The 15,618-nt window shown below is 38.0% G+C and overlaps 5 protein-coding genes across 5 annotated transcripts; 4 read left to right on the top strand and 1 right to left on the bottom strand.

Moving 5' to 3' along the window:
• Nucleotides 1-1,745: 1,745 nt before the first annotated feature.
• On the top strand, nt 1,746-3,843 carry L201_003517 (uncharacterized protein; the record flags this gene model as incomplete). Its single annotated transcript, XM_066219270.1, has 9 exons — nt 1,746-1,859; nt 1,938-2,008; nt 2,073-2,376; nt 2,488-2,576; nt 2,665-2,719; nt 2,792-2,868; nt 2,945-2,955; nt 3,064-3,443; nt 3,556-3,843. 9 exons carry the CDS (start codon nt 1,746-1,748, stop codon nt 3,841-3,843), a joined length of 1,389 nt encoding a protein of 462 aa, XP_066075367.1.
• Nucleotides 3,844-4,255: 412 nt separating this feature from the next.
• Nucleotides 4,256-5,239, bottom strand: L201_003516 (uncharacterized protein; the record flags this gene model as incomplete). The annotated part of the gene is made up of 3 exons (XM_066219269.1): nt 4,256-4,852; nt 4,922-5,095; nt 5,195-5,239. 3 exons carry the CDS (start codon nt 5,237-5,239, stop codon nt 4,256-4,258), a joined length of 816 nt encoding a protein of 271 aa, XP_066075366.1.
• An 806-nt stretch (nt 5,240-6,045) lies between these two features.
• Nucleotides 6,046-7,385, top strand: L201_003515 (hydroxyacylglutathione hydrolase; the record flags this gene model as incomplete). The annotated part of the gene is made up of 7 exons (XM_066219268.1): nt 6,046-6,240; nt 6,502-6,614; nt 6,672-6,758; nt 6,822-6,862; nt 6,925-7,066; nt 7,132-7,236; nt 7,316-7,385. The coding sequence occupies 7 exons, from the start codon at nt 6,046-6,048 to the stop codon at nt 7,383-7,385; spliced, it is 753 nt and encodes a 250-aa protein (XP_066075365.1).
• A 498-nt stretch (nt 7,386-7,883) lies between these two features.
• L201_003514 (uncharacterized protein) lies at nt 7,884-11,114 on the top strand (the record flags this gene model as incomplete). The annotated part of the gene is made up of 15 exons (XM_066219267.1): nt 7,884-8,042; nt 8,204-8,315; nt 8,397-8,526; nt 8,602-8,723; nt 8,795-8,891; nt 8,953-8,992; nt 9,052-9,073; nt 9,143-9,216; nt 9,275-9,868; nt 9,943-10,178; nt 10,253-10,327; nt 10,390-10,461; nt 10,512-10,662; nt 10,761-10,974; nt 11,044-11,114. 15 exons carry the CDS (start codon nt 7,884-7,886, stop codon nt 11,112-11,114), a joined length of 2,169 nt encoding a protein of 722 aa, XP_066075364.1.
• Nucleotides 11,115-12,169: 1,055 nt separating this feature from the next.
• On the top strand, nt 12,170-14,954 carry L201_003513 (uncharacterized protein; the record flags this gene model as incomplete). Its single annotated transcript, XM_066219266.1, has 3 exons — nt 12,170-12,458; nt 12,543-14,656; nt 14,730-14,954. The coding sequence occupies 3 exons, from the start codon at nt 12,170-12,172 to the stop codon at nt 14,952-14,954; spliced, it is 2,628 nt and encodes an 875-aa protein (XP_066075363.1).
• Nucleotides 14,955-15,618: the final 664 nt, after the last annotated feature.

The raw sequence follows: 15,618 nt of genomic DNA, 5'->3' as shown, positions 1-15,618 counted from the left end.
AAAGTACTGTAGGTGGGATAGAAAGGTGGGTATAGTATGGGGTATGGGAAACGCCCGTAATGTGATTGGATGTGGAATACAGTGAGTAGTGCTAGTCCTCCTTCTCTCTCCAGATCAGGTGATTAATCATTACTCATCCCTAGATTCATCACCGCGTTTCCGGAAATCGCATATCATGTTCACAGGCACCTGACTGCCTGAATACAAGATCTTTCTTCCTAGAGACTCACCTATTTATCTATTAGCGCGTTTGAACAAATATAAATCAGCTTGAAAGATTGAGGAATATTCACAGTGTTCTTTAAAAGACATTCATTCGATGATGGCTGACTTCTGTCCTCTATGCATCGACAATCAACTCAATTCTCGACTCAACATAACGAGAAGAGCTGAGTCAAATATTGGGATGATCGCTAAGCAAGGAACAAGCATTCACCGGTTGCTGATGACATGTTTGAATGATTCCAGCTTTACCTATATTTACCGAAGGCGGGGCCAACCAATAACATTTACTCTATATAACCTCTTTTGGTTCTGTATATTCCCGGTTTAACCGGCGCTAAACACCGCGGAATAGAATACGCATTTTTGAGAACATAAAACATTAACAAATATGTAATATATCTGTCAAACATATAGACTGCTCTCCTGGTTCTCCTTAATCAATCAACAGTATCGCCGACTCTATGACATACCCCCTGCAAAGACGCTCGTAGAGGTACTGAATTACCATGTTGCTCGATTTATATCTGAGGTAGTTCATACCCATGGATCATAAAGAACAGAATCTGAACGCCGGCTAGAGGCAGTTTTGACATGTTCATTTATACCTTAAAATAATTTTTCATCGTTGGGATTACACCATTCCTTGGTAAACGTTCTTTGCCATATTTCATTTGAAGATCCTGTACTATGATAATCATTACTTCTCGAATCTACATTCACTGAAGCTGTGTCGTCATGAATCCGAATAACATATTCTCCATCCTCCAAGAATTCTCGCCGACGAGCCAAATTGGTCACTACGAATTGATGACTGATGCTTCTTGTTCGTAAACGTCGCTTGGTGTATGGGACGAGTACCGAATGAGATCAAAGAAAAGCTGAAGATGTACTTGAAGGAAGGATGTTGGGCACACAAAGATGAGGCGACATGCTATATATGTATCGTTCTCTTCGCTTGCTTTTCCACTGACAGCCCTTGTTGGAGCGGACCAAAGCGTAAGCAGTGAAACTTCTTAAAGGGAAAAGCATTGACAATATCATTGAGGGGAATAAATCCAGACAGCTTGAACAAGAAGACAAGATCCATGAACCACCTAAGCCTGTAATTCCCATAAGATATTGCTAGACCAGACTTTGAAAGGTAACATGAAATATCATGCATAAATAAGTCCCGCAAACGTTCACAGCTACGATGTTCAAGGAATATACTGTATTGGTTGCTACAGTCGTAGTCTAGGAGACGGAACCAAACAAATCAAACGCGAACGGTGCCTTGACCACCTTAGAGCTTCTTTGATCGTGCGGCTTTGAACTCTTGAGAATGTCAGTCTGTACTCTTACAACAAATGATGTTGTGCAAATAATCAACAAAATAGATTCATGCTATCCACTTTATCTTTAGTTGAAAGCTAGTCGGAGGTGGACAACAGATTAGAGGTATGAAGCCTATAACTTCGCATCCATTCTTTCGACCAATCTTAGCAATCTTATTTCTCCTCTTAACCGTTCAAACGTTAAAAATGCAATGGTTCAGTAAATCAAAAGGTCCAAAAGGGGGAGTCGGAGATGTTGATAGACCTGGAAAGGGAGATGGCGAGATTGGTAGACCTAGATTGGCAGTTGCTCATTTTATGGTAAGTCAAGATTGATTGATTCTACCCAGTTAGATGTATCCGCTTTAATATGAACCTAATTTTGTTGGATCAATATAGCTAGGAAATACTTACCCATTCACAGAAGAAGACTGGATAAAGACTTTTGATTTAGCTCAAGATACAGGTTTGTGAGTGATCGCTCCTATAAAAGGAATCCCTTCAGATCGCATGCTGATGGGAAGAGTTATATAGAGATGCATTAGCATTAAATCTTGGTCCCGAAGAATGGCAATTGAACCAAGCATCGATAGCTTACAGAATAGTTCGATCATCAGAATACAAATTGAAATTATTCTTATCTCTAGATTTAATGGTATTACCAAAAGATCCAGAGCTGTTAATTGACAAAGTCACAAAAATAATTGAATCTGGTAAAAAATCACAACTTAAATGGGATAAAGATAGGATAGTTTTAAGTACTTTTGGAGGACATGAATTAGGTGATAAAAGCTGGGAGAAGGTCATTCGCGAAGTGGGAAGAAATTTAGGAGAAAAAGTAAGTCATCTCATAAGATATGCTTGATTCTCTTTGTCTGTTCTGTTGAAAAAGGAACGCAAAAACGAAAATCAAATGGAACACTGAACTGAACTGATTAACGATATTTAGGTCTTCTTCATACCTTCATTCTTCTTACCTCCTGAAGAAATTCTGGAAAAAAATTACGTTGATGGAGCTTTTCATTGGAATGGTGCATGGTAAGTCGGGTATCGAAAGTTCAAGGAGTTCATCTTTACCAATCAAAGCAAGATCAAGTTCACTATAGACTGATTATAAAATGTTTAGGCCAATGGGAAATCATACAGTCAATCTAGACTCTGATAAGCCATTTCTAAAGCATGTGAGTCGATAACTCTCCCTCTCTCTGTTACGCACCACAGAAGAGTTACTGCTAATTGTAACTAATTGATAGAAAAAACCATACATGGCATCAGTATCACCTTTATTTTTCACTCATTATGGTACAGAAGGTGAATGGGCTTGGAACAAGTGAGTAATTCTAGCCAAACTATCAGAATGTAATCGCTGATCAGTTCTCATTATATCTCATTGCGTTCAAACTTAGAAATTGGATTTGTAAGTCTGTCGCATTAGCACGTACAATAAAACGCCAATCGAGATAGGCCAATTGAGACTGGTCAATGGATATACGGCTAATTCAGAACTGCTGTTCAACTACAACAGATCGATCAGACGATTTACTGCTTCCAACACGATTCTTACAATTATTATCGTTACCACCTTGGGAATCACCTGAGATGCTACAAATCATATCATGGAATGATTTTGGCGAATCACATTATATAGGACCTATATTAGGTGCTCAACCAGGCTCAGAAGATTGGACAAATGGTATGAATCATGAAGGTTTTAAAATGATGACGAAATATTTCATTAAGCAATGGAAAGATCAAGTACAACGTCCTCCTTCAACGAAAAACGATAATCTCGAATCGACCTTGGAAGCAGACGAAAGAGGTAAAATGATAGTTTGGTATAGAACTCAAAGTAAAAATATGTTAATGGCTGAAGATCATGTTGGGAAACCTGATCATTCGGAATGGGTATGTCCTTCTATCAACGTTAGATAACAGCAATTGAGATACCATTATACATACATGAGCTAAGTGCTGATTTGATGTTTATCGATTTTGATCATAACCGTGATTTTAATAGGCACAAGATCTCTTGAACTTTTTCATCATTTTACCCGGATCAAAATATTCGTTAGATGACAAATTTACCTTACATGTCCAAAATGGAGATGTGGCTCATGAACCTATTATTGTAAATGTCGGGTCGTCGGTAAATTTAATACCTATTCCATTCAAAATTGGTAAAGTTTACTTTGAAATCCTAAAGAATAACAAAGAAATTATCATTCAAGGCAAAGGGAAAGAAATCAAAGATGGTGGTAGATGGAACTATAATATGTGGAGTGGTGTTTTTGATGCGATTTCATAGCTACTGTCCGGATACAATCAATTTTGAAGATAGTGAATTAGATTTATAGATTGTTCTTGCTCATATTGTACATGCTTCCGAATGATGACGAATGAATGATTAAAAAGATGATTCAGAACCCATAAAGTGCCTAAAGTGCCTATGAAATCTGTGAGGTATAGCATTTCTAGTAATGTCCCTAGTACAAAAATACAAAAGGTATAGATAATCCAGAATCATGATGCTACAACGAAAACAAAGTAAAAGAAAAGAGGGGAAAATCAGATTTTTGTCATACAAACGGATTACAAGATATAGAAGAAAGGAACAAAAAGAATGAAAAATACAAAACTACAGGTCTATCTAACTTAGGAAATGTCCCTTTTACCGATCCCCATTTCAACCTAATGAGGAATATATAGCGCAAACAATCTTATCTGAATGGATTTTCTAAACTATTGGCATTACTACTACCTTGACTATCTCTTGTACCTGCCGAACTAGTTGGACTACGTAAACCATTCCGATCATTATAATCGTTATAACCGTAAGAACCATTATTGTTATTGTTATTATTACCTAAATCATCACCTAAAAAATCAATATCATCTGCTCTATAAGTTTTCCCCCATGGATTCGGGATTGTTTTCTGTTTATTCCTATTTAAACTTCCTCCTGAATTAATTTCAGTATTGTTACCAAAAGTAGCTTGATTACTAAATTGAGGTGTAAATCCTGTATATGGACTTGAAGAAGAAGAATAAGTTGAAGATGATGAAGGTTGTGGTGAATTATATTCAGGTTCAAATGGATTTTGATTTCTATATCCTACTTTTGATGAAGAAGAACTTGTATTGTATCCTGATCCAGAAGCTGAACCTGAACTTGTTGGCGGTAAAGGTGGCAAGTTTTTTGATGAATATGATGATTGTTTTCTATGTTGTGATGATGATGAGGATGAGGAATAGTATGAATCACTATTATTATTATTGTACTGTGATCTGGAAGGTCTGGAATATGATCTATCATCCTATTTATAATCAAGATTATTCGTAAGTAAATCTTCGAATCATAGGTTATAATTCATATTGAAGCTTACATCGTATTCATCATCATTCAATCTACCATATGCTCCAGAATTCGAAGTTAATCCAGCCATTTCAACTTCATTATTGTCATTTCTATTCACATCACTATTAGGTAATTCAACCAAAACTGTTTTACCTTGACCTTCCCATTCTACAGTTAATACATTTTGTAATCGACTTTGAGCCTACATGAGTCAATTTGGGTTTATCAGTAATGTATTCTTGCCCATCAGAAGTTGTGAAGATTTTGAGCAGACATGAAAGCTATTTTATTTGAAACTTACATCCAAAGGTAGGAAAGAGGTCAATTTCTTTTTAAATCCCATCATCGTATTTCAATTCAATTGAATCTGAATCTGAATATTTTATCGTTTTCGTCTTCTTAACGTGTGTCGGTATATGTCTCCTTAGGTGTATTCGCGTTTCGTTTGTTACTTTTGTCCAGCTACAACGTTGATAATACAGTGTTTGACCAGTGCGAGATAAAATCCGATATACAACCAGGAAAGTTATGATAATTAAAAGTAATGTTCAATGTGACAAAACAGAGTAAGATCAGTTTTCAGTGCTATTTCCCAATAATCCCATAATCAACGATCGACCGTAGTCAGCCTGTTCAAACGTTCAAACGGCACACCACATATATACATTAAATAGGTGGCCTTCTCCGCTTCTCATAATAATGTTAAATTCAAGTAAAGTCTGGGCGAGCCAAAGTGAGACACAAACGCGAGACACGGGAACTCAATACGTGATTCAGATCCAGGAAAGCCGAAGCTGTTGACCAAAATGGGGGAACGAAATAACTTTTATAGGCTAATGGCAGATGAACATGATGGGTGGAGGTGATTCCCAATAAATGACGTCTGGTAGGTTCATGGTCAGGTAACTAGTATGCTTGAATCTAAGTTGTAAGATGAAATGATAGCTGTACGACCTCTGAGATTTATCCTTGTTGTATCAGCCATAGTTGTAGCTATGTCCATTTTGATCAAGTATATCAATCAAGCTTCAACAACATCAAGAAGATCATTCAGCAGTACAATATCGTAAGTTGAGATTGAATTCAGCTGATCACCTTTGTGCACGCTGAGATTGATATTGACCGGTTATTGATGAAACCTATAGAAATAAAATGAAAGTCATTCCAATTCAAGCAAGATCTGATAATTGGATGTATCTTTTGGTAGACTCATCAAAACAAGCGGCGGTAATTGACCCTTATGATGCTTCAAAGATCTCAAAAGCAGCCAAGGAACAAGGTGTAGAAGTGACCAGTTTAATTACTACTCATCATCATGATGATCATTCAGGTGGTAATTCTAAATTTGTAAGTCACAATTATCTTTATTATCATGAGGAGGGGGGAAGGGGGAGTAGCTGAGTGGTTCGGTAGGGGTTGTAAGCGGGTGTCTTGCAGATATAACTTGACTGCGTAATGCGTACGTGATTTTATCGCATATTCATTATATGGTATCTGGTAGACTCATACGCAATCTTGATTTGGGCTAGCATGAAGACCTGAAGATAGGAGAAGAGACGCAAGGGATATAAGAGGCTTTAGCGTAGCTGAATTATAATTACACAACAGTTGTCGTTACATCCTAATCTCAAAGCATATGCTGGATCAAAACAAAGTCCAGGTACAAATGTTGTAGTGAAAGATGGAGATACATTCAAAATTGGTCAAGACATTGATGTAAAGTAAGCTATAAATTCACAGTCCATTTGCTGGTTTCTAGCTGAGTTTAACTTTCTCAGATGTTACCATACACCTTGTCATACTCAGGATTCAATCTGTTTCTTTATCGAAGATAAGAAGACTGGAGAGAGAGGTGTCTTCACAGGGTCAGTCAGCTTCTATAGCACCATCGGTCGTTTAAACCACAGCTGATTATTTACCTCGGATAGAGATACACTCTTCTTAGCTGGATGTGGACGTTTCTTTGAAGGTTCGTTCTAGGTTTAACCCTTAATGACATGCTTGGCAATCCCAGCTGATCTCTTAATATAGGTACATCCGAAGAAATGCATGCGGCACTGACTAAACTTTCCAAGTTGCCTGATGATACTATTGTATATAACGGTCATGAATATACAAAAGGAAGTGCCAAGTTTGGATTAACCATTGAACCTGAAAATGAAGCTTTGAAAGGGTAAGTTCAGCCTAATTTGATCTTGTATTAGACAACTTGCTTATATGAGAGAACTTTGTGATCAGATTACTCAACAAAGCTCAAAGTGACAATTGTACGACCGGTAAATCAACCATCGGGGATGAAAAGAAGTGGAATGTGTTTATGAGACTTGAAAGACCTGAAGCTCAGTAAGTTTTCATGAATGACCTGATTCAACACTATCTGATGATGAGGTATACTGATGAGAGTGATTCGTTACACCTATAGAAAAGCTACAGGTAAAATCGACCCAGTCGATGTTATGGGTAAATTAAGAGAAATGAAAAATGCTATGTGAACTGAAAATAGTAATGTCATGTCACATAGAGAAGTGAAGTTGTAATTGTCGTTGTTGTGCACGTATGAAGCAGCTTCTAGGATATTGATTCGTAGAGCCTCGAAGCGTATCAGTTCACAGAAGTGCTTCTCTCGATGTAGCATATTGTAAGCCATATGGACCTGACCAGGTTGATACACGTTCGCATAGAGTATTAAATTGTTACGAGGAAACCTTGTTATGACGCCAGTCGGAGGTTATTATGGTACGATCCAGAAATGATAAGGTTAAGCAGTGATAGCCGACCGGTAACTACTATGGTCTGTTTATTCCTGCTTTTTGAGCTCGTAACACCTTTCCAATAGTGGGTACCATCAGTAAATACAAAACTGAACATTTGTTCAGTACTCGCAAATTCTTATCTCGTAGCAATCTGAATAGTTCACACAGATCTTGAATTCAGGAAATCGATCATTTCTATTCAACCCAACCAAGCAATCTCACAAAACTGAAAGAGAAATGGAGTTCAAATTCCCTTCTACTGATTTATCAGGATGGAGGTTAAAAGTTGGCGAAGATTCGCATGGACAACAGAAATGGGTATATTTGAGAGATGAAAAAGAAAGAGAAGCATGGCCACAAGATGTAACTGAAAAGTATTGGATTGGTTTAGATACTGTAAGCAATTTCAAAACAGAAAATATATGTTGTATTCACTCTTCCACTTTACAACTCAACCCAACCTCATCGAAACAATCGAATCATCAAGCATTCCGGGGTAGAATCAAGCTTTATATGCGGTGGTAGCTGATACTATGATATGTTATAATTTAAAATAGGAATGTCCAGAATTACCGAAAGCTAAAACACCATTAGATTCAGCAAGAAATGGTTATCAATTTTATAAACAATTACAAAGTCATGATGGTCACTTTTCAACCGAATATGGAGGTGAGTATTTTTTCACAGATAATTGAGATTCTTTCGAGTACAGAATTAAGCCAACGATTCAATAACTAACAAATCATTTAGGTCCACTCTTCCTTCTCCCTGGATTGATCATAGGTTTACATGTATGTGGACAGAAACTATTACCAGAGCAGGAAACTGAAATCAAGAGATATTTATTGAATAAAAGGAGAAAAGAAGGTGGTTGGGGATTGTAAGTTTCTCAATATCACTTCATTTCTGTCTATCATATATCAACGAGATCTCATGCTTATAATTGCATTTAAAGACATACAGCTGCTCCTCCAACAGTATATGGAACAGTTATGAATTATGTAGCTTTACGTATACTAGGTATGGGTCCAGATGAAGGTCCAATGACTGAAATTAGAGCTTTGATACATGAAATGGGTAAGATCATTTCAACTTTGCACTTGAGTCAACCAAAAATAACTGATTCGAGCGATTTTATCAAATTTTAGGAGGTGCAACTTGTATACCAAGTTGGGGAAAAGTATGGTTAAGTGTCCTGGGTGTTTATGAATGGGATGGTGTAGGTAGTATACCTCCAGAATTATGGTAAGCATTATGCGCTTCAATTTTCCTATATATGTACAGAACTGAAGTAATGGGAGTACAGGCTGTTGCCCGATTGGTTGCCATTTGCACCTTGGAGATGGGTAAGTCATGACGATATCACATGAAGCAAAATATCAACTAACCTTTCAAAATATGATAGTGGATTCATGTAAGGCAAACATGCAAGTATCTCTTCCGCCATATTTCATACCACGTATTTCTTCAGCTAATCTAGTTTTTTGTTTGTTTAGTTACCCCTATGAGTTATCTTTATGGTACCCGTTTCGTTGGACCTTTTACACCTCTTGTATTTTCGTTACGTCAAGTAAGCCATCCATGCCCTTGTATGCAATTCGCATGACATGCTGATTCGATATGATTAGGAACTCTACACACAACCGTATGAATCTATCAAATGGTCGGCTCAGCGAAGTAATGTTAACCCAATCGATGTATATAATCCACATCATCCAATATTGGATATGGCTCATGGACTTTTAGCATATTATGAAGCTTGTCCCAACATACCATGTTTTTCAAGTATGTTACCATTAAGAAAATTAGCTAATAGACGTGCATATCAATTGGTATGTTATGAAGATGAAAATACAGGATATCAAACTATTGGACCGGTTTCAAAAGCATTTAATATGGTTTGTAGGTATGCAAAAGAAGGTAAAGATTCAGAAGCATTCAAAAAACATTTAAGTAGAGTAGATGATTTCTTATGGTTAGGGAAAGATGGATTGATGATGATGGGTACAAATGGAAGTCAATTATGGGATTTAGCATTTATGGCACAAGCTATGGTAGAAACTAATTTAGCAAATGAAGCAGAAAATAACGAATCTACTTTGAAAATGTTAGATTGGTTAGATAAAGCTCAAATTAGAGAAAACCCAAAATGGTATAAAGAAAATTACAGACATAGAACAAAAGGTGCTTGGGCTTTCTCTACTCCAGAACAAGGTTATACTGTAAGTTATGAGCCATCTGTCAAAGTTCATCCAATTTTATAGGTACTGGAGCTTATCTTATTTCGACTACTCAGGTCAGTGATTGTACCGCTGAAGGTCTCAAAGCGGTCATTGCTATACAATCACTTCCATATGCACCTAAAACCATAGACTTACCAAGAATGAGGGACTCCATTGATACATTATTATCAATGCAAAATCCATCGGGCGGATATGCAAGTTATGAATTGCAAAGAGGATCAGAAAGAATGGAATATCTCAATGCAGCCGAAGTTTTCGGAAGTATCATGGTTGATTATCTGTATCCCGAGTGAGTCTGACGACTTCACCGACAAGTCTGGGAGAGAGCAGCTGATCAAACCTTCTATTTGTTTCATTTGTCAGATGCACTACGTCAGTATTATCTGCATTAACATATTTCAGAAAACTCGATCCAAGTTATCGACCAGAAGATATTGAGTAAGTCCCGTCTCTTTACTACCGGTGCATCTAATGTTCAGAGCGCTAATCAAGTATACCAGACGCACGGTCAATAAGGCGATTGGGTACTTACATGATGTTCAGAGACCTGATGGATCTTGGTATGGATCATGGTAAGCAAATTTCGCTAATCATACTTTAATTCAGGCTAATTTCCCTATAGGGGTATTTGCTTCACATACGCTACAATGTTCGCGCTTGAATCGCTTGGTATTGCAGGAGAGACTTGCGCTAATTCTGAAAGAGTCAGAAGAGCATGTAGCTTTTTAGCTGATAAGCAAATGGAAGACGGAGGATGGGGTGAAACATATATGGTGAGTAGCATGGTTTAATGAAAAGCCTTTCCCCTCTTTTCCCTCTCTCCATTCTCCTCTTTTGTCTTGTTTTCGCTAACGATAAAACTGTAAATCAGTCTTGTGTGAATCTAGAATACGCTCAACATGAACAATCGCAAGTGGTTCAAACCGCCTGGGCCGTATTGGCTTTGATTTATGGTCAATACGACGATAAATCTGTAATCGAAAGAGCTTGTAAATTGATTATGAGTAGACAACAACCAGATGGTAGATGGGAACAAGAGGATACTGAAGGTATTTTCAACAAGAATTGTGCTATTGATTATCCTGGTAAGTAATGGTTAAAATGGTATGGAGCGAATGAATCCCAAATTGACTGATAAGCTCTTCTGATTTTAGCCTTCAAATTCATCTTCTGTATCTGGGCACTAGGAAGAGCAGATAAATATCTGCGAGGCGAATCCCATTAAATGTACGACTAATCAGCACCAACCGTGAATACGAATCTTAACGAATGGAATGATCATAAGGGGGAATGAAAACATCAAAAAGTCTAGAAACAGACGATAAAACCATCATCATCATGCATGCACATACGTTTTTATTATTACTTTTACCAATAATTGCAAAACTATTCAGCATACGACTTCGTATTGAAAGTAAAAGTTGGGACTATCATGTGGTCTACAAATATGCGACTCACTTTTCTACACCCTTCAGCTTGACATCTTCTGTTGGCTTTCCCGGTTATATGACAAGTTTCAAGTTCAGGAACAATGAAACTCTTCAGGTACATGGGAACCACGAGTCTCTAATGGTTCATTACAAAAACTATACAGCCGAACTGTTCCGACGCGAATACGAATCCTATGGGGAATTAGGAACAGTTTGTAATGCTTGAATACAATTCCGTGTTAACCTAATTTAAGGGTTTCCTTCTATAAAATATGTAAATCTGTAAATATGTAAATATGTAAATAGAAAAAATCATACCGGATATTTTGCTATTTTTTCAGAAACCCTCGAAAAAAAAGAAAAAAAAGTTTGTACAACCTGGTCTTCGATATAAGGGAAGTACGAATACGTAGATTAGTTATAGTTAACCTTGGAAGATAGATTAGTTTAGCTACTACTTGTTAACTTTTTCTCATCCTTGATTTTATTACCATAAAACAAATAATAAAAGCCGTACTTATTCAAGAAAGACTCTTCCTTCACCCGTCAACAACAAAAACTTCAAGGAAACAACAAGTCTTGGCTGTTCACCTACAAAACAAAGAGTTCTTATACGGCACTTTCAACAATAACTTCTACTTCCGACTGTGAAAAAAAAAGCTTAACATCAAATACTCTCTTGTATCAGCATATAAACGAAATAGGATTGTATTCGGGTTTTTTTAGATAATTTGACTGGTGACATCTCGAAAGAAATTGGCCGTGATACATTGCTGAAATCTCTACGTTCAAATCTGAGAAGAATCTACACTTAGTAGATTTGGAGAAGAACAATTAATCACTGAAAACAATGGCTATTGAACCCGCTTCTTCAGCTCCTCAAGTCGAGGCTCAAACTCCCATTGAACAACTCAAAGCTGATCAAGCAGCTACCATGCAAGAAAACTTATATGGAAATGTTCATGTTGAACAACAACAACAACAACGTCAACAACAAGTTTCTAATGGTGAAATTGATGGATTTGAGAGTCAAATGAGCAGCGTCAACCTTGGTGAATTACATGTTGCTTGTGCCGAAGGTAGATTAGAAGATGTCAGAGCTGTTTTATCAAGAGGTCTTGAGAACTTGGAAACTCTTGGTACGTACTTTTACTCTCCTTCTATCCGTCAAATGTCCTATCAGTATCCCATTATCCTCCCTAATCACTGTAATACATCAATAGATGCCAATACAGGATGCACTCCTATTGTCCTTGCTATAAGAGCAAATCACCATGATGTTGTCAGAGAACTTCTTTCAGCTGGAGCCATAATTCCTCCTCCTGGACTCACCAACGATCCTTTAATGCTTTCTATACTATACCCTCAACCAATGTACGGTATGCCACCTCAATTCATGGGTATGCCCCCACAAGAGTTTTATCAACAACCTGGATTCTACCCTACAGATGGACAACAACCAAGAGGAATGTTTATGCCACCTCCACCATCTGGACCAGCTGGATCTAGAAAAGATGGTTTATTAGCCTCACCAAATGGCGGTAACCCCAACAACCTTCCTCCAGCAGAAGTATCAAAAACCATTCCATGTCGAAATTTCCCTAATTGCAAATACGGAGTTTCATGCGTTTTCTTCCATCCTAGACAAGTTCAACCATTCTACCCTTCTGGTCCAGCTCCTGCCGCCAACTTTGTACCTCAAGGTTATGAAAATGGTTATCCAGCTCCTTACCCACCAACACCTTATTTCATTCCAAACAACCAAGCATTTGTACCTTCTCAAGTAGATCAATCACAACAACAACCTGCATCAGATATACCCCAACAACAAGCACAGGAATTACAACAACAACAACAGTCTGAATCAATTACCGATAATACCCAGCATGAACAATCTATACCACAACAACAACATCAATCACATGTACCATCAGCCATTGCACCAGTTTTCGTTCCAGGTTTCCAACCACAATTACCTACTGAATTAATGTCACCACCTCCTTCTGCATCACAATTTGGTATGTCATCAATCTCACCTTCAATGTTGGGAACTTCTTTACCTTCTATTCCACCTGCTGAAGCTTTCTTTGCTGCTGCTTCACCACCTCCTAATGGTTTCATGCCACCTTTACCTCCTGTAGCTATCAATGGTCCTCCTAATCCCGGCGCAGCAGCTGCAGCAGCAGCAGCACATGCTAGAAGACAAAGTTTTAATCAACAACAACAATTTTCCAAATCATTTGGTGGACATGGTAAAAAACCAAGTTTCTCGGGGGCACCAAAACCTTGGATGAATAGACAATCTGCTACAGCACCTAATGGATCATCAGCTAAATTAGGAAGTTGGAAAGATGGTAACCCACCACCATGCGCTTTCTTCAATCAAGGTAACTGTAGAAATGGCGAATTCTGTAAATTCCCTCATTTAGATGCCGAAGGTAACGATTCAAGACATCCAGACGTAGTAAGAGGTGTTTTACCTCCTATTCCCACTTTTTCAAGACCACCTAGAGGCATCAGAATGATGAACGGTGGACCAAATGACCCTTCTTTCAGACAACAACAACAACACCAACAACAAATACAATTCTTACAACATCAACGAATGGCTGCTGCACAAGCTCAACAAGGTATCAATGCTTCTGCTTCTGCTAATGCTACGAATGGTAACGCCAACGGTGAAACCGAAACTGGCGACAAATCAGAATCAAAACCTGCTGTTGATGGTGAATCACCCTCAACTGCTGAACAACAAGAATCCACCACTGCCGCTATTCCTACTGTAAATGTTGAAGGTGAAACAGAAGCTTCTAATCAAGAATCATCAACCGCTCTTCCTACCAAAGCAGCTACTTCAGCTGCTGCGCCAACACCAAATATAATCAGATCAGCATCTCAACCTGGAGTACAGAGAGTACATGCAAATGGAAATAACTCAAGATCACATTCACCAGCTCCATCAAACGTTTCATTCCATGGTAATGGACATCCAAGAAGAGCTGGATCCAGAGTACCACCTCAAGTTAATGGTCACGGACATGGACATTTCGCTAATAACGGCCCAAGATCAGCCTCAAACGGTGCTGGTGAAAGGAAAGGTTCTTCTTTAAACCAACGTGTACCTCAAGCACATGAGTTCCCTGCTCTTGGTTTAGGTGGTGCTAATGGTACAACTACACCACCAAACGAAAAGAAAGAATCTAACAATGCTTCTACTTGGAATGGTAAAACTGCTGCTCAAGTTCTATCTGCTCCTGCTCCACCAAAACCTGAGCCTGTTCCTCAAGTTAAAGCTGTTGATACTGATGGAGAAAGTGAAAAGAGTGAAAAAGCTGGTGTAAGTATTTACTTATAATACAGTTTTGCGTTTCGCAACCACTAATTAATTCGTTTGATTCCCCCTCATACAGAGTGTCACTATGGACTCCGATTCTGAATCTGACGCAGTCATCATTTCAACCAAACCTTCTTCAGCCGCTCAATCGGGAGCCGTCACTCCAGCTCAAGTCTCATCCACTCCAGCTCCAGCCTCAATTCCAGAAATCAAAAAGGCCCCTATCAGCTTTGCTTCCGCCGTAGGAGCTGCTGCCGCTCTCGCATCTATTGAAACTCCTCCCGTTGCTCTCAAAGCTTAAGTGGTTTCACAGAGGGTCTGTTCGCCAGCATCTCGAAATATGATATCTGCTTCAATCCCACTACGACTTTTTTAGTTTCGCTCATTTCTATTCATCTGTATACATCTTATTTTGTTTCGTTTCTGTGTCTCCTTTTCTTATCTTTTGTCTTTTATTTTAACATCTATCTTACTTTTTATGATATTCATTCTCTTTTGTCATTTGTGAAATGGTTCTAGCTCTCTACAGGAGAATTACGAGGTATACATATAGCATTTAAATTTTGGTTTTGACTTTCCATATTTATCATAATCTAATTCATATTCAGGCTATTCTTCAGCGTATATATACATAGCTATATCATCTTGTTCTCATTTCTCTTTTGGGCTTTTTGTCTCAACAAGCCAAAGTGATTTACCTTTGCTACTATCAATACTATCATGAAAAGATGACAAGACGGGTTGTTTTGTTTGTTTTTTTTTTACCACTTTTAACATGAGGAGATGTATTGTTTTGTCTTCTTTTGTCTAAATCTGTTAAATAGTCACGCAAGTATCCGTCATTTCGAGCTTAGCTCAAATTTAAGATCGATTGGTCCCATTTGCCCATTTACTCTCGTGTTGTGATATCGCCTAGACCCGCCAAATAGCGCTTAAATGTTGCATTGCCAAGTTTCCTTTGTCAC

This window comes from Kwoniella dendrophila, chromosome 4, assembly GCF_036810415.1.
Source record: "Kwoniella dendrophila CBS 6074 chromosome 4, complete sequence".
Classification (NCBI taxonomy): Eukaryota; Fungi; Basidiomycota; class Tremellomycetes; order Tremellales; family Cryptococcaceae; genus Kwoniella; species Kwoniella dendrophila.
Note: the sequence above shows the minus strand (reverse complement) of the source record. Positions and strands in the feature narration are given on the sequence as shown.